This window comes from Chiloscyllium plagiosum, unplaced genomic scaffold, assembly GCF_037043375.1.
Source record: "Chiloscyllium plagiosum isolate Xiang-an unplaced genomic scaffold, Cpla_swu_hap1 HiC_scaffold_4, whole genome shotgun sequence".
Lineage (NCBI taxonomy): Eukaryota > Metazoa > Chordata > Chondrichthyes > Orectolobiformes > Hemiscylliidae > Chiloscyllium > Chiloscyllium plagiosum.
In genome coordinates this window covers 91,655,045-91,673,949 of record NW_028270142.1, presented here as the reverse complement: position 1 = coordinate 91,673,949, position 18,905 = coordinate 91,655,045, and the positions used below count along the sequence as shown (strand labels likewise).

At 40.9% G+C, this 18,905-nt stretch overlaps 1 protein-coding gene across 1 annotated transcript in view; it reads right to left on the bottom strand.

Moving 5' to 3' along the window:
* Positions 1-16,001: 16,001 nt before the first annotated feature.
* Positions 16,002-18,905, bottom strand: part of tyms (thymidylate synthetase) — a 34,703-nt gene continuing 31,799 nt past the window's right edge. Inside the window, exons 6-7 of the mRNA XM_087985845.1 lie at positions 17,669-17,740; positions 16,002-16,752 (exon numbers count right to left, since the gene is read on the bottom strand). Of these exons, the coding sequence (XP_087841971.1) occupies positions 16,615-16,752; positions 17,669-17,740 (210 nt within the window). The 3' untranslated portion in view covers positions 16,002-16,614. The remainder of the gene's footprint in view (positions 16,753-17,668; positions 17,741-18,905) is intronic.

Below are 18,905 nucleotides of genomic sequence, written 5' to 3'. Positions count from 1 at the left end.
AGCGGGGGGGCGGGGCTAGGCGTGGTGACGGAACGCGGCGGGGGGGCGGGGCTAGGCGTGGTGACGGATCGTAGCGGGGGGGCGGGGCTAGGCGTGGTGACGGAACGCGGCGGGGGGCGGGGTTAGGCGCGGTGACGGATCGTAGCGGGGGGCGGGGCTAGGCGTGGTGACGGAACGCGGCGGGGGGCGGGGCTAGGCGTGGTGACGGAACGCGGCGGGGGGGCGGGGCTAGGCGTGGTGACGGAACGCGGCGGGGGGGCGGAGACACATGCGGCGATGTGGTCCAAATGTAGTTTGCTGACGTCACTGGGGGCGGAAGTAGCTGCGGCGACCACGGAGACAGAGTTCTTCCCCATAGCCGCGGAGGTCGCCAATCTGTTGGCGATTGTCTTCATGACGATCGCAGAGCAGGTTGTCTGTGCGGCGATCCCGGAGGCGGTTGTTTGGGCCGCGATCATGAAGGTTGCGAGGTCGGTGGGGGTATTGAAGATATTGAAGCCTCCCAGGCAAGGTGCCCCCTTACCAGTTTGCTGTTTCTGGACAAGATGAGGACAGTTAGGAAATATTGCCATTCCCCAATAGTCATCAATACTGTTAAAGAATGGAGGGCAACTCGGCAGAGGGAAGGCAATTTTGGAAAATTATCTTTGTTTACACCTTTAGTGGGTATGCTGGGTTTTCAACCGGGGATGATAGATTCAGGATTTAAACATTGGGCAGCTAGAGGTATGTCTTGCATGGACGATTTATTTGAGGGAGACGTGATGATGTCCTTTGATCAGTTAGTACGGAAGTACGACTTATCTAATAGAAACTTCTTTTTTTTTTCAAGTTAGGGATTTTATTCAAAAAAAGACCACACTTTTGAGTGATCCCTGCAAATCTGACACAGAGAGGGGGGTGCTAAATGCTAAGAAGACACTCTCTGTCAGTACTTTATATCATCAATTGGGGAATTCCCCTCAGATGAGTTTGATCGACTTTGCAGGATGTGGGAGAGAGAACTGGGTGTTGAAGTTTCCTCAGAGGCATGGGAGGATATTTGGGAGAATGCAAGGAAGATATCAATTTGCAATAGGAGCCATGCTTTACAGTTGAAGATTCTCCACAGGGTCCACTTGGCTCCACACCGTTTGTCAAAATTTAAACCAGGGGTATCTTCAGCATGTCCCAAGGTCTGCACGGACACTTTTACCCATTGTCTTTGGTCTTGTGACAGGCTTCAAACATATTGGAGCACTGTGATGGGCACAGTGGAGAGGATTTTAGGTGTAGGGGTGGAAAAGGACCCGATCTCTGTCCTTTTGGGCCTACCCTCTGTATTTCCTGCAGACACGCATAAGAAAAAGCGTTTAAATATTCTCACGTTCTGTGAAAGAAAGAATATCTTGCTCGGTTGGATATCCAAAAAAACCCCGGGCGTGTCGGGTTTGCGGAAGATTGTTATGGAGCATATTCCCCTGGATTTTCTCACAAATATGGTACACCACAAAACTGAGAATTTTTACAAGACATGGCAGCCCTTTTTGGAATACCTTGACACAGATTTATCTGCCACACTAACAACGGCTTTTATATAGCTGTAATGATTGTGTTTTATGAGTCCAATATCCAGGGAGGAGGAACTGTGAATGTATGAGTACTTTGTTTGGCTGGGCTGAGTTATTACTATTTATTTGTTTGTTGTTGGTTATTTATTTATTTAGTTAAATAGCCAGTTTTTAAAAAATTCTATATTTTTCTATGTATGTTTATACATTTGTACATGAGGGTGGGTTGGGTTTTTTTATTATTTGGGTTTTTTTGTACTGTTTTGAATTGCATTGTTTTGTACTTGTTATAATATTTAAAAATATATTTTTTCAATAAAAATATATTATATAAAGAAAGTACAAACAGCTATAAAAATAAAGATTTGACACCAAATATAATTATTAAACCTTGCCACACTACATTCTATTGTCAACTAATTACCTTAATGCATTTTCTAACGCTTTTTTGTTTCAATGTGTCCCTGCCTGTCTAGTATCTTCAGTGTATCTGATGGATGCTGCTGACTTTCAATTGGTGGAGACAGCAGATGGCCTTGCAGGATTGTCTCGAGCAGTGCTGGGAAGTGTGGCACAGTGTGAGACTGGCTGCAGCAAAGCTGAGAGTATGGGGAATTATGAAAATTGTGAATGAGTTGTGATAGACAAAGATTTTGGTTGGTGAATAATGGATATGTGCGACATTGAACAATGTGTGAGATGCATGGTTGGCAGGGTATGCCATTTCAAGATACATTCACCAATCTTGAACACTTAGAGTCATAGAGTCATAAAGATGTACAACACAGAAACAGAATGTTCAGTCCAACCCGTCCATGCCGACCAGATATCCCAACCCAATCTAGTCCCACCTGCCAACACCCGGCCCATATCCCTCCAAACCCTTCCTATTAATATACCCATCTAGATGTCTTTTAAATGTTGCAATTGTACTAACCTCCACCACTTCCTCTGGCAGCTTATTCCATACATACACCACCCTCTGCGTGAAAAGGTTGCCCCTTACGTCTCTTTTATATCTTTCCCCTCTCACCCTAAACATTTGCCCTCTAGTTCTGGACTCCCCCACCTCAGGGAGAAGACCTTGTCTATTTACCCTATCCATGTTCTTCATGATTTTATAAGGTCACCCCTCAGCCTCTGACGCTCTAGGGAAAAAACAGTCCTAGCCTATTCAATCTCTCCCTATAGCTCAAATCCTTCAAGCCTGGCAACATCCTTGTAAATCTTTTCTGAACCCTTTCAAGTTTCACAACTTCCTTCCGATAGGAAGGAGACCAGAATTGCACGCAATATTTCAAAATTGGCCTAACCAATGTTCTGTACAGCCACAACATGAGCTCCCAATTCCTGTACTCAATACTCTGACCAAAAAGCGAAAGCATACCAAATGCCTTCTTCACTACCCTATCTTCCTGCAACTCTAATTTCAAGGAGCTATGAACCTGCATGTTAAGGTCTCTTTGTTCAGCAACATTCCCAAGGGTCTTACCATTAAGTGTATATGTCTTGCTAAGATTTGCTTTCCCAAAATGCAATACCTCGCATTTAACTAAATTAAACTCCACCTGCCACTCCTCAGTCCATTGGCGCATCCGATCAAGGTCCCGTTGTAATCTGAGGTAACCTTCTTCGCTGTCCTGCTTTATGAAGATTTTCTGCTGCACTACCTCCACATCCTCAGGTGGAAACCCCTGGTATTGAACAGCAGGGCTATTTGGACCAACTGCCTTTGTACCTTTGTTTGGAAAGTCTCCAAGATAAATCTCTTCTTTCCTTTCACCTCTTGCACCAAAGCTTGTGTGCTGCTTGGATCAGAAGTAGGGCATGGAATAATCTTTGATTATGATGCCTGCCACCATTTTGTGTTCTTCTCAATTTCCAACACAAATGTTTTCCATTGTCAACAAAATTTTTCAAGTTACTCAGCACCAATTGGAAAGTGAACTGTATGGTGCAGACAAATCCCTTGCAGTCATCTGGTTTTTGCTCTTTACCTCAATCCCAATGGCTAGATACAGCTAGCTGAAGCTTTGTTTTCTGCCATGGACCTTTACTTTGAGACTCAGCCATGTTTATTACCTGGTCCATTGAATTCAAGAGTTTTGGACAAATGGATCATACATTATAACACAAGGGAGTTATTTCCGTGGCCATCATTCATGAAATGTAGATTAGTGAAAATAGTTTTTCCTTATATACTTTATAAAAGGCTGTTCACAATCTTGAATAGCTCTGGTAGAACTCCTCATAACTTACTATGTTATTTCAATTACTATGTAATTACCAAAGCTGCTTATGCTTGGAATTATTACTACAGACGTTTCTAATACTGTTTGAAAAGGGAGATATAGCTCTGAGATTTGGACAAAGGATTATGGTTAGTTTCATGAAACAGTATCTGGATTTGTATAATGAGACTTTCAATAACATGTAATGAATTTTAATACAATATTGGAATAATCCTTATTTGAGAGAAAGTGAGGGCTGCAGATGCTGGAGATCAGAGCTGAAAATGTGTTGCTGGAAAAGCGCAGCAGGTCAGGCAGCATCCAAGGAACAGGAGAATCGACGTTTCGGGCATAAGCCCTTCTTCGGGCATAATCCTTATTTGGCATACTTTGTAGAAATTCACCCTGTGGCCACTTAATCTAGCCATTAATATCTTGCTTCCATTCAAACGAGTGTCTCCCCACTAGACAATGCTGTCCTGAGGAACTGAATCTGATGAGGCATACTGTACAACTAATATTAACTATAATGGGAATTAATTTACTTTGTGGAGAATTGATACTGTTAGCTGAATTCATCAGCAATGTTTAATATGTAGGAAGTTAACTATTTCCCCTTGATTATTTTTTAATCTCAATTTCTATCCTCCCATTTCATTCTCAATGCACTAATTCGTTGCTGATGTGTAGCTTTGCTAGAGTGACCTTTCATCATGTGTGAACATTAAGCATTAACTGAGGGGGTTGGAGAAACAAACTGGTCAAATGAATGTGTCCATGGCCATAGCTGACATCCTCAGCCATACGCATTCCAATAAGGGTTGCAAAACAGCAATCATGAGTGAGCAGTTCTCCCCTTTAACCCATTCAACTAGTCAACAGTAGTGACCAAAACTTGACATCATGACAGTCTGTGTATGCTAGTGACCTTGTGGATTAACACGTCTGAGCTGGTGAGAAGATGACACTGTTGGAGATTATGTTATCTACGTATCTTAACCCATGAAGAGTGTGAACGTACAAAATAATCAGAACATCTGGGTCAACAATTTTTATCCAGATATAGTAAATTCAACACGCACCATCACTTCCACATGATACATTCCTGCAACAATCACTTCATCTCCCAACAAGGAAATTGTTTTGAGAAAGAAACTGCTGACCCATAATTTATACTAACAATATACATGCTGTCATAGAACTAGCTGCCAATGTACTGTACTGCTATAGCTTTAGTCATTCTCTCTTGGCATTGCAGTTGGTCAGTCAAAGTGGTGTAATATACATATTGAAATGTGTACAAAGAACACAAAATAATTAAGCTAATCTGTGTGGACCCAATTCGATAAACATTTTAGTCATGTAGTCTATTCTTTTTTTCACTGTTTGTTCTCAGAACATGTGGTCCACCAACAAGCTCACTAAGTAGTAGTGGGTTTTCTTTTGAAGGTGCTGCAGACTTTGAACGGATATTGTTCCTAAAATTGTGTTTAGGCTAAAAATGGAATTTAATTTAGTAACATTATAAGAATGTTAAGGGATGCCAAAGTCCAGAGCATAGGAATTTGAGAAGGCCATTTGAGGCCTCAATCCCTGTTCCTCATTTAATTAGATTATGTGTGTGTGTGTGTGTATAAAAGAGAGAGTGAGACGAAGGTTTTTGCAAGGTGTTTCCAAGACAACACTGTTTTTATTTTAATGAAGGAAGTTGATGGCCTGGGTTATGCTGCATAAGTAAATGTGATGAGCTGCTGCAGTACTTCCTGTAGTTCAGGCTCACTCAGTGCAAACTGGTATGAAGGGGTTCAATATCCTTGTCCCTTGGTATATGGGAAGAAGGTTCCTGACATAAGACATGTAGAGGAGGAAGTCTTTACAATTCAAATTCAAATGTGACTGCAGAAACCTGTTCACAGATTTGTATGCAAGAAAATTTAATTTGGTCAGAACTTTACTGTTATTTCTTTGGCCTGGATTGCACAGGAATGACATGTTCATCATGGGCCGGTGTTATCATTAGTCATTACACTGATCCAAGACAAGGACTCTCCAAGACAGATATATATGTGACAAGTAGATTAGCAAGGATGGGGTCAAGTGGGATGAGGTCAAGTAAAAGGATTGACCTATTAGCCTTGGGCTCTGGATTGCTTTTTCAATGACTCCCATGTCCCCAATACCACCAGAACCACTCTACTTCCATTTTAACAAGTGTTCCACAGACTACTCAGTGTCTCACATAAACTTATCAGTATTCCCTTGCTCATATACACTAATCTTCAAAATATAAAACCAAACAATACTACCATGGCACTGTTAATCTGCCATTGTAGGAAGTCCTGTATTTGTACTCTAAATGTTTTAAGTTAGTATGTGTTAACATTATGCTTCTTAAACAAGCTCTCTAATTATTACACTCACGTAGAGGGCAAAATTGTGCCCAACACTTATCACTCCAATCCTCCTCCATTCCAAGCACACTGCTCATTTTTTGTTCACTGTGTCAATGTTTAGTCAATGCTGCTCCATTCCTTCCTAAAAAAACATGCAATGTAGGAATATAGGCACAGGAATATGTCATTTTGATCCTGTTCTGTCATTCAATGACAAAGCTGAAGATGTGCTGAAGAGCTTTTAGCAAAATCAGTTGGGACAAAGGAAGAGAAGGGAATGTAGTGAAAATTCATCAGCTCACTTTCCTTGACAAGATTAGGAACATTTGGCAGTTCCTACAATGAAATTCTCCAATTTCCACATGTACATAGATGATTAGAATTTAGATTGCATCATTATCCTTACATGCATCACAGCTTCAACAGAGTTTAAGATGTGAAAGTCAAAACTCATTGATATGATTAACGTGAAATTGGGTTACTACCCATTCATTTGACTTCTAGGCTTCACTCTCACACGCATCCTATTACCACTAGGTTCATCTGGGTAATGCAGTATTAATTATGGCAAAGGATCACTGAAACTGGTGCCAGTGTCAGGAGTCAGAGCAGGCACAAAAATCCAGAAGTTGCTGTCACTGATGCTATGCTCTCTCTGAGGGTTTGTTTTTGAGGTCAACCTCTAAAGTGTCATTACCAGAACTTGCTTTTTCTCATTCTTATAAATTTGAAGATGTGTACTGTACCTTTAAAGGCAACAGAATGTTTTTCTGAACTGAGAGATTACAAGCACCTGTGTATACGACTGGATAGCAGTTGCAGAGTGTAATGGAAAATTAACATTTATTGTAAAATCTATAAAAGCATGGTTGAAACAAAGAAGTAAGAGCCTGACTTTGCAAAGCATTGCAGACAGACAGAAGAGTTGTAAAGTTAAACCAACAGTAAGGAATTACAAAGACAGTAAAATATCATATCAACAGTCAAGGAATGAGAAAAACAACTCTATATGTGGAAAGGAACTCGTATGTCCCAGGCTCCTGGCCTTGAGATGTTGATAAGGAGAAGCGAAGTATAGTATAAAGGGAATATATGAAAGCCATCAGGCGTCCCTTACATGAGGCGTCTTGCCAATGTATCTGGTTGACTTTGCAGAGTCCAAAAATAAACTTTTTCTTTGCTCTTGCTAGCATTTGAGTCAAGTCAATTTAATTTCAATGACAGTAAACTTGGGGGCTTGCCCGGGACCCCGTGACTAGGGAAGATTCTGAAGATTCCCAGGAGGCGTAGGCACCAGCACATTGAAGGACTTTCACTTCATCTCGAACGCTAAATTGGTCCCTTTACACGAGAGAGCTGGGAATCAGTGGATCGCCCCAGCACGGGGTCCAAATCGAATAGGATCGGGGTAAGAGTCATGGCTTAAGTAATCCTACATAGAGACTCGTTCTAAGATAATAAATGAATCAGGAAGAGAGTCCAGTGAACTCTCGCGTGGTATTCGAGTAAAACTCAAGGGAAGGGATTGCCGTCTTTAGAGTGTTTAAGAGACAGAAAGTTTAAGGGTGGTTTTAGACTTGAAGCCACCACTGGCTGAATTGGACTCACCAAAGACGTACCAGGTACGTGGTTTCTTGGTTTACGAAAACCAAGGCATTGAGGCGGACGCGCCCAATGAGAGGGGACCTCCAGAGGTAAAAGCAACTCATATTGGGGGTAAAAAAAAGATAACGGTACTGCGAGAGAGAGAGAGAGAGAGCTGAACACTTTCCCAATAACGCTGAAAATGGGCTACAGCAAGAGCAAACAAAAAGAGGGTCCACAGACGACTTGGAATGGTCAACCAAAAATATAATGCATGCTAAATAATTACAGCCCAGAGTCTGTAAAGCAGTTAGAATTGTGGATCAAGGAATGTGATTTCCTGGAGGGAGAAAGTTTTAGTAAAAGATTGTTGGAAATACTGATGTCACAGTTGGAGGAGAGAGAGAAGGAGAAAGGGAAGGGAAAAATAGAACCTGTGAATTGGAGTGCCTATAACATGTGGAAGGCTGAGGCTGATATCAGGGAAAGGAACTCTCAAGTAAAAGGTAGAACAAATACACATACAAACACCAGCGCACATGCAGACGTGTGCGGAAAACAACCTAATGAAGCTGTACAGTGTCTTAAGTCAGTTTCAGATCCTGACCTTGATGGCTGCCCTCCGAGACCTACAGCCCCCCCTACGAGATCTGCCTGGCGAAGATTCCATGTCAGCAGCCACCACCTCAGGGTCTGCTGAATCACTGGTTGCATCTCGTAACCACAACAGATCAAAGCAAGAAGCCCAAAAGAAAGATGGCCACTCCAAGACGGAAAGGCATCCAGGGCCTGTCTGCGATCACTCCACGACGGACGATGAGTCAGACAGCGAGAGTACAGATGTACGATCACCCAACCAGGTGGTTCTGCAAGCACCAATGGTTGAAGTTGCAGGTCCAGAAGGTACCCGATGTTGGTCCTCTGGCCATGGACCATGAAGGATTTGGAAAGTGCCTATGGGCAGTGCCTGACCCACGCGAGGTTGGAGGTAATAAGTTCGCCGAAGAAGTGACAAAGTTGTGTACCGAGTTCCATCCCACATCACATGAGATGAGATGTCTCCTGGGATGAAAACTGGGTGCCGATGTCACCAAAATCAGGTATAACTGGCCAGCCGCAAACGTTTCCATGCCAGAGCAGCCGACCTACAATCGGAAGAGAACAGAGACTTTGATGCTTTTGTTGCAGCGCTGGCAACCGCCTGTAGGGAGACATTCCCAGTACAAATGGACATGGCCAAAATTGCAATGTGTAAACAACAAGAAGGTGAGACAGTGTCCTCACTGAAATCCATAACACCCATAGTGAACTGATAACACCTGAGGACATAACGATGGTAGAGATCACGCCGTCTGAGGCACACCTGAGGAACAGCTTCATCATTGGAATGAAGGACAAAATAGCAAAAAAGGTTAAAGACACAGGTATTACTTGGGACACGGGAAAGCTGAATTCGATAGAACAACATGCGATACATGGTGAAAAATTGCTGACTCAAGAGAAGGAATAGCGGAAACTAAAGACGGAACAGCAAGCACGTAAAGCTCAGCTTACTCTGACACAGATGGTCGCCCAGCCATCGGAGGGAGGTGCTGCAGGAAAAGAGAGAGGCAAAGGTGGAAGTCGTGGAAGAGGAAGAGGAAGAAGTCACGGAAGAGGGGCTGGCAGAGGTAGATCTGGCGGGTGCTTTGTTTGCGGAGCAATGGACCACTGGGTGAAACAGTGCCCGTACAGACAACATCAGTCGGCCCTGGAGACTGGACAGCAGGGTGACTGACGGGGGAAGGCTAAGGTAGAGGTGGGCAGCGCACAAGTGTCAGGTAAGCCTCTTTCCTTTATGCTTGGCAACGAAGGTTCGCTTATGTTAGTCTTCTCTACTAACCTTACGGGCACTGAGACATGTCTCACCTCTATATTGAGTGCTGAGATTGCGAAGCGTGGACTATATGTTCAGTATAACAATGGTGCGTATCAGTCAATGCCTACCTCTATGTTATATGTGGAAGGTACTCCAGTTACCTTTTTGGTAGATACAGGGGCAACATACTCAGTCCTTAAATCAAGCCAGTTCAGAGAGTCAACGCAAATAAAGATGAGTGGAAGGTTCCTGAACTCAATGGGTGCATCAGGAGTCAGGAGTGATACAAGAGAGATTTACTGTACCCCTATTATGTGAAAACATTAATGGGGAAACATTCCAATTCTCATTTCTGTTATTGGAATTCTGTCTTTTAAAGCTGATGGCTTGGGATCTCATGGTGAGACTGGGTTGGATTTGCTCAGCACCCTGATGATGCGGGTAATACAAAGATTTACCAGTGCAGGCTGTAAAATACGACTCACAACCCCTGATGTATGTCTATGAATGGCGATTAAGCTAGAGAGCGATAAGTTCAGTGAGTGATTCACTCGCCCTGGAAGCAAGTAACCATGTTAACCCTAGTCACACCGATTTTCTTGCTGGGGACATGCTGCACTGCACAGGACACATACACGCGATGGCCTTGACGGGGATGAGAAAGATTGGTTCAGGAGATTGGTTAAACCAGATCAGTTGTTATTATGCAAATTTTATTGGAATGATCACAGATGTGCAGTCAGTGTGAACTTATCTAAAGTATCTGTGATGGCAAGTAGACCCTATCTTTTTGATGTGGAAGGCTCTTTTCCTCACGTGTCATTGGCGAAGGCGTCCAGCAACAGGTGGCAGGGTTTGGGACCATGGGTACTGAAGGCACAAAAAACGAAAGATTGGGTCTTCAGGGACGATGTGGGTATCTGGTTCAATGAAGATATGCAGACAAATAGGAAGAAATGAAATTGGCTAACTCAGGCAGATAGAGCAGTCCAGGTAACCCCCGCTAGCCCTGAAGAGCCTAGGAGGGTAGCTTGGCATTTTCCTAAGGTAGAAGTCTCAGACCCAAGATTAAAAATGGTCCCTACTGAGTTGTGGGCAAAAGGCAAACATGATGTAGGGCTCATACGAGGCTGTGAACCCAGAAGAATAACCCCGAAGTCTAAGTATCGTCCTTGCAGAGCACAATACCGTTAAAACCCGAGGCTATAGAAGGAATTACTCCAGTCTTTGAATCCCTCCTAAAGGCTGGAGTGATAATCTCCTGTGAAAACTCACAGGTGAGAACCCCAATTTTTCAGGTCAAAAAGGCAAACATTCCAGGTCAACTGGAGGAATGGAGGTTTGTTCAAGACCTGCAGGTAGTCAATAACGCTGTTGTTCCACGCATCCCAAACATTCTCAACCTCTATACTATATTGGCTCAACTTCCACCGGGCAGTGATTGGTTCTCTGTTGTGGATTTAGTACACCCAGATAGTCAATTCTGGTGCGCTTTTTCATTTAAAGGGAAATTGTATGCTTTCATGCGACTTTGTCAAGGTTACTGTGAGTCCCCCACCATATATAACGGGGGTCTACACAGGAGTCTGGAGATTCTTGTTTTAACCCGAGAGTCAGCGCTTCTGCAGTATGTAGATGATTGCTTAATAGCAGCATCAACAGAGGAACAATGTGAGAGAGATACTCTTGCGTTGCTCTGCCATCTAGCTAGGGAAGGGCACAAAGCTAGTCTCGCAAAACTACAATTTGTGCAACAACAGATGAAGTTCTTAGGTCACCTGATATCTGAACAAGGGAAGGCCATTGGTCAAGACAGAGTTCAAGCAATCCATCAAATTCCAAAGCCTCACACGAAGAAACAATTGCTATCCTTTTTGGGCATGTGCTCCTACTGTAGAACGTTCATCCCACATTCTGCAACCCTTGAGGCACCCCTAAGTGACATAGCCCATGGCAAAGGGTTGCAGAACCAGAATCCGTTGCAGTGGACCCCAGAGGTTGAGGGTGCCTATGTTAAATTGAAAAAAGCCCACCAAACTACACCTACACTGGGGATTCCAAATCCAAAAAAACCTTTTGTACAAAACGTAGATGAGAAGCTTGCATGCATGACATCTGTGATGTTGCAGAATCATGGGGGACAATTGAGACCGGTAGCTTACTTTTCGGCTGTACTAGACCCCATAGCAGCAGGATTGCCTAAATGCCTGCGAGCCGTGGCCACATATGAAAAGGCTGTTGTAGTGTCCAGGGACATAGTCAGCTATGGTGAATTGACCCTACTGGTCCCACGTGCGGTATCCTTACTGCTTTCCGAGCAAATGACAGCACACATGTCGGCAGCACATTGGCTCAGATACAATACTGCGTTATTAGAGATGCCTAACATCACAATAAAGCGAGGTAACGTCCTTAACCCTGCTAGCCTTCTCCCTACAGAAGGAGACGGTGATCCACATAACTGTGTTGCTGTAACTAATGAAATTTGCAGCCCAAGACCAGACTTGCACAATTCACCACTTCAGTATCCAGATATGGAGTTTTTTGTGGATGGGTCAGCATTCAGGAGCAAAGAGACAGGCCAGAATTGTGTTAGGTATGCTGTAGTAACTACCCACGAGGTAGTCAAAGCGGGATCACTCCCTTCTCATCTGTCAGCGCAAGCAGCAGAGCTGATAGCCAATTTACATGCTTCAGTCAAGGCAAAGGGAGGGACAGTGAATCTTTACACCGACAGCAGATACGCATTTGGGATTGTATATGATTTTGGAATCCTGTGGGAACACAGGGGCTTCTTGACCTCCACCAGAAAGCCCATCACACACCGTTGCCTGATTTCTGACCTCCTGGAGGCGATCCTATTGCCTAAATCAATCACTGTGTAAATGTGAAGCCCACATGAAAGATAACGCTTCCATTTCTCAAGATGTTGCGAAGGCAGACTTCGCGGCAAGGTCGGCAGCTCAGCAGCCACCAAGTGATCAGTTTGACATGTGTATGACAAAAATTTTTAACCCAACAGCAGACGTACGGGAGTTACAGTCGCAGGCCACACTGGAGAAGTGTGAGTAGACAAGGGCAGTGTGTTATTTGTACCACTAATAATGTGGGAGGGGGAATACAGATGAGTAAAGCAGCACGCCCCCAACCCCAAATACCCTTTGAACATTTACAGATGGATTTTATTGAACTAACACCTAGCGAGTGGAGAAGGTATTGTCTGGTAATGGTTGATATGTTTTCCAAACGGGTGGAAGGTAACTGAAATAATTCCGAGATGGGGCATCCCTGAAAGGCTTAGTAGCGGTAATGGGACACCATTTGTCAATAATGACCTACAGCAGATCAGTGATTACTTGGAAATAACCCTGAGACAACACTCTGCCTACCACCCAGCAAGCGGTGGGGTAATGGAAAGAGAGAATGCTACCCTAAAAAATAAATTGACAAAATGCTGTGACACGGACAAAGGCACTTCCAATTGTGCTAATGTATATGAAATCTAGAAGGACAGGAAGAGCCAATCTTAGCCCGTTTGAGATTTTACTTGGTAGGCTGCCCCATATAGGAATTGGCCCAAGACCCAAGGTAAGACAAATAACAGGCCACTGTGAGGATGTGATGTTGTTACTGTATAAAACTCTACACTTTTGTCTCAAATACAGAATCAAGGGAAAGTAGCACTAACCCAATCAGAAGGGAAGCTGCACGATCTAGAACCTGGAGACTGGATAGTGGTGAAAGACTTCAGGAAGAAAAGCTGGAAGATCAAAAAATATGTACAATTTGGCTCTGAAATGGTTTTGGTTGCTGTTTTGACAATTTAACCAATCAGTTTAAATTATGCTCCAGGATTCGAAAACCCAATCGAGTTTGAATTTATTCTTTTGCCAATATCAAATCAATGAGACAATCCGATTCCAGGGGTACAAGAATGCGGACATTTTGAAAACTGGTCAGAGAGTAACTGTCATAGAACTTACATGCCAATTAAACATCTTGCTCTCAAAGAAATTAGAAAACACTCTCTATCAAAGGTACCTTTTCATGTAAAACATACTCTGAGTAAAAACACAACTACCCAGGGAGATCAGCAGTTGACAAAGTGAAGACACAGGAGAGATTGTCTGGTTTTGAAGTTGAGTTAATGTAACTTTAATAAGCATCTTATTGGAATAACATATTTTTATATAGTTGAAGTCAGATAGCAAAAGAATTAAAAAGGGGGCTTAGATTTGTGAATAGTTTCTGTTTAATGTTCACTTTTGCAGTTACTAAATAAATTTATATTTTTTTTTTAAATAGGGGAACTTGGGAGTTCTCTGTCCCTCATTTAACAGAATACGAGTCGAGGCAAACTTTTCTGGGTGTTTGGTTTAATGAAGAGAGGGGTTCACCTCAGTGTTGTAACATTATCTTGCTGCAAATAAAAAAAGTGCTTGTTATACTTGTTTGAATGAGACAAAACTAGATTTTGAAAATGTATTAAGTTTTGTATTTACTGCTAAATACTTTCACTGTTCTTGAAAAGTCATTTTATGTTTATGAAATGTTAAATTTTTCTATTATGTGATGGAGATGCAGTTTTTTTAAAAAAAGTTGTGTTTATAGGATTGTGAACTATCATTTGCCTAAAAAGACTGAGGAAGTACCTGGATCAGATTCTTAAAAGAGATCACAAGACAAATTCAAATTATTGAAAATACTTTGTCTTGGTTTGTAGCTGTCAGAAGTTATTTTTTGTTTTGGATATTGTTTGGAGACACGTTGGTGTGCAACTTGCTGGGAGAAGTTACCTAGGTCATCCTTTGTTGTTCTAATAACGCCCATGTGAGGGTTCAGAATGATGATAAATAGCAATCCAGCAATTCACCTGAAATGCCACTGAAAGAGCTTTTGATATTTCCTAAACGAACTGCTTCTGAAAATGTGCCAGTGACAATTACCTGAATTTAGTGATACCACTTCACATGTGCAATGCCAACTGAAAACCATCTTGAATATTTCACACTTTTTTGGTCACTTCAAAAAACCAATATTTAATGGGCAGGTTTTTTTAACCAAGGTTATTTGTGCAGAGAAAATACAATATTTTCCCTCGCTACATGGTATGTGTAGAGGTTATTTAGGAAGTCACATATTTACACTTCCATACCTTAGTCTGTTAATTAATTTTGAATCCTTTTCGTTTTAGTCTGTTTTATAAAAGTTATTTATTTGAGAAATGTGTTTGTTGGGTCATTTTAGTTTAGACCTCCTACAAAAAGATTTTAATTGGCCATATTTAATTTATGTTGTGACCACTGGAGTGGTGGGATTAAAGAACAAGACTACACTGCTTCAACTGCAGTTATAATAATTAGGAAAAGTTTCAAAATGCTTATGATGTAGCTCACAATCTGAAAATTAAAACTGGAAGTGAAGGTCACTAGGTTTTTTAATTTCTTAGTTTGCATCGGAGAGGATACATCAATCAAATTGGATACTCATCTTTTTTAGGTATCAGCTAATTGATACCAATAGAACCCTCAGATGAGGCACCAGACTTAAAACCATGTTAGGAAAGGAGAAATCAATACCACAGAGATCACTTGATTTTTGAGTTGCTTTCTTCGAGATCAATGAGGACTGATGATGCTTCATTGATAGACAAAAATCAATCCATTAATATAGTACCAAAAGTTCTGGAATTAGAATAGTTTTACATTTGTTAAAGTTTACCGTCAAAATTATGAGTTACTGGTTGAAAACCACTGAACAATATTCCAGTGCCTTGAAACAGCAATTTCAAAGATGGTTGAATTTTGCATGACTCAGCAGCTTTAGAATCTAATCAAGAAAATTCCAGAGAAAATCACCTCGAATGAATGGAAATACGATCATTTCCCAACACATTCAATAAACACCCAAACAGCTGGTACAATCTCCTGGGTGGAGGCTCTGCATTAATTATAATCACAAAATAAACTGGTTGAGAAGTTAATTCACTCAGTGATAATTTTTATATTTAACCTATGTATCTGGAATCTAGTAGCAATAATAATTTTTGTATAACTGGTAAACCAGAGATCACATGACAAGTCAAACTCTCCTTTGCATTTAAGCAATTGTCTTTGTAGCAATTGGCTACTTTCTCTTCCCATTCCACCTGCACATTTCAGCCCATCTGCTGAATGACTATCCACAGGTTGTGACTTTGGCAGCTACTATCTCCACTATACCAGGTATGACTACCGAGCTCAGCCTGGAATCAGATATCAGACTATGAAACCCTTAAATCTAACTTTTATCAAGCTCTATAAAAACTATTTTATCTAATCATTTCATTCTGTAACTTATGAGAGAATATGTCAGAATGAGTGAGAGAACCTGAGGACAACAGAAGTCAAGAGTTTTCAATTATTTTATTAGACTTAAGTACAACAAATACAGTTCCTTTTTTTCTTTTAAAAATGTAAAACATAATCTTTGTGCACCTTTTAATAGAATGAAAACAAGTATATACATTAACAAAAAACAGGAGCCATTCCATCACTCTTCACCCGAATGCAACATTAGAAAATATAACAATTTCTGAGTAATCAGGTTTGTGAAAGGAAAAAGCAAGCACTTTCACATCAGGACAAATGTAAAAAACCTTGTTATTGCAGATTGCATACCTTTCACAATATTGTCCTTTGCAATGCTATCCATTTCACTGCGAAAGCCACAACATCAGTTGCCTGAACAGCCTACAAAGAGCCTCCTGGGGTTTAAAGCTTAGCATTATGATTTTGTCAAAAGGAGGAAAACAATCTTTTATTGACAGCTTTTAGAATGCATATAATACCGTATAACTTCATCGCAATTCAGACTGATACATGACTGGAGAGACATATATCTATTATCAAAATAATTTCAAGAAGGCTGCAGCTCCCACAAAACCATTATAGAACGTCATGATCTTTTTCCCCCGTCTTCAGCTTTCATTTATCAGATCACGTAGACAAATAGGGAAGTTAAACAGCCATTTCCATTTTGATTGTAGGGTGTGGATTATAACCTTCTAACTTGAAATCTTCTGCTTTGAAGTCGTTGATACTTTCCACATTGCGTAATATCTTCAATTTTGGAAAAGGTCTAGGTTCACGCTGGAGCTATATCAAAGTCGTACAGGTATGTTGAGGTACATTAGCAAAACCAACATAGTGCTTTAAAATGTAAAAATTTTACATTACAAATTTGAGTATACATCAGCACAATTCTGTGCAAATGGAAGGAAAACTCTGTATTGAAATGGATTTTAAAAATAAAAGCAAAGTATCGCAGATGCTGGGGATCAGAAATAAAAGCAGTGAAACATTGAAGGCAATTATGGAGAGAGAAACAGATAAATTTCTGAAGTTAGAGTGGATTTGAAATGCTGTTTCTTCCTCTATAGGTATTGCCATACTTATGTTTCTCAAGCATTTTGATTTTTTTAAATAATGGGAAATAGAATAAATTGTTACTTTCCCAATATTCTTTCATAAAGAAACCTCCACAACCTGGATGTGAAGATATTACGTTACAAATGCCTGAACAGAATTGTTACAGGACAGGAGGAGCCTGATCATTTCCTCATGTCCCTGCAAGTTCTGTGAAGAGCAATTCATCTAATGAATTTTTCCACCTATTTTTTGAATAAACACTAAGTTAACCTGCATTCCTAAGTGCTCGTAATGTCTATTAAGAGCCCATTTTAACTCAACATCACCCTCTCCAGTACAGTTAGGGATGGCAACCAATGCTGACTTTGCCAGCAATGTTAACATTACCTTATATCAGTGATATATTAAAATCCCATAACTTTTGATTAAATATGTAAATATGAAAACAAATTTTCATAGTATTGGTAAAATTATTTTATATACTCATGTCCAAACTCTCCATTGTCTCCAGTGACAGAAGATTCAGTGAAACCCCTGTTCCTCACACCACTAGCACAGGGTAATCAGCCATTTGTCCCACTCTCAAAGTGCTTGTAGGACCTTGGAAATGGACATATATTTATGCTTACTCCAGTATATTTACCTGAATTTTCAATGCCTCAATATGGTTGTTGTAAACATGAGCATCGCCCAATGTATGTATAAAATCACCAGGCTGAAAGGAGAACAAATAGTCATTAGGAGGCTGACTAGCATTCATCACTGCAGCTTATCTAGTCAAAGGAACACTGACATTTGTTAAACGTTACAAGGAGTATCTAGTTATGGAATAGAAAGAACCAGTGGTCTGACACTGGTCAGCGTAACCACTACATTCTTTTTCTAAGTGATCAGGAAACTGCATTAAGAGCCAATGATGAAGCCTAATGAATGTACTATTAGAAAGCAAATTATAGCAGCTAATGGAGCACATACACAAAATTAAACATGAAATTCCAGAGGTTGCTAAAAGCCTGCTTTTCTATATGGTGCAGAGTTGCAATGCTTGCTGATACACAGGGCATTGAAATGACTGTTACTGTTGAAGTTGCTGTACTTACACCCCTTGCTTCCCATTTAAAACCTATGTATTAGTTAGTATTTTCAGGAGTAAAGGGCTGTTAAATAACATAATCAATATATAATGAACAAACCCCAGGTCCTGAAAAATTATGTCTTTTCCTTTCAGGAGAAAGTGTTGGGAATTTTAAGAATTTTTTTGCCAAACTTTTGCCCTTATTCCTTTTATTTCTCCCCAATCCTAAATGAATTTCCCAATCCTTATTTTACTTTCAAATCTAATTTATATTTACGGATTTATTCTCCTCTAGACTATGTCTCACTGAGATTTCTTCAATCTTGCCCAACTCTCAGCTGTCACACATCCCTGTCATAAGCACTGCACTGGAAAAGACTGCAGATTCGAGGAAGTCTCCACCAACAAGTCTTTAAACATCAATAGGTGGCTCTGCCCTTAAATGCAAAATTCAAACTACATCAACATCTACTGTTTCCCATTGTAATCCATATCAAATTTTCCACTGCATTAATTCCATCAATACTTTTGTTCACATTACTGCTTGACTTGCCTGGTAGAACATCTTTGACAGTCAGAAGAAATGGTAAAAAAAGGCTTGAGAATATTATCATTAAAGAGTACTTCACAGACCCAGATGTTGTCTTTTGGATGAGATATTAAGTGTACAGTTAGCCTTACTGTACATAAAAAGTTCCCAGTACTCTACTCAAAGAAAAAAAAGGGGTTTCTCCTAGTACAATGGATTTCATAAACTTCTTCAATCAACACTATCAGGCAAACTGATTAATTGGTCACTTATTTA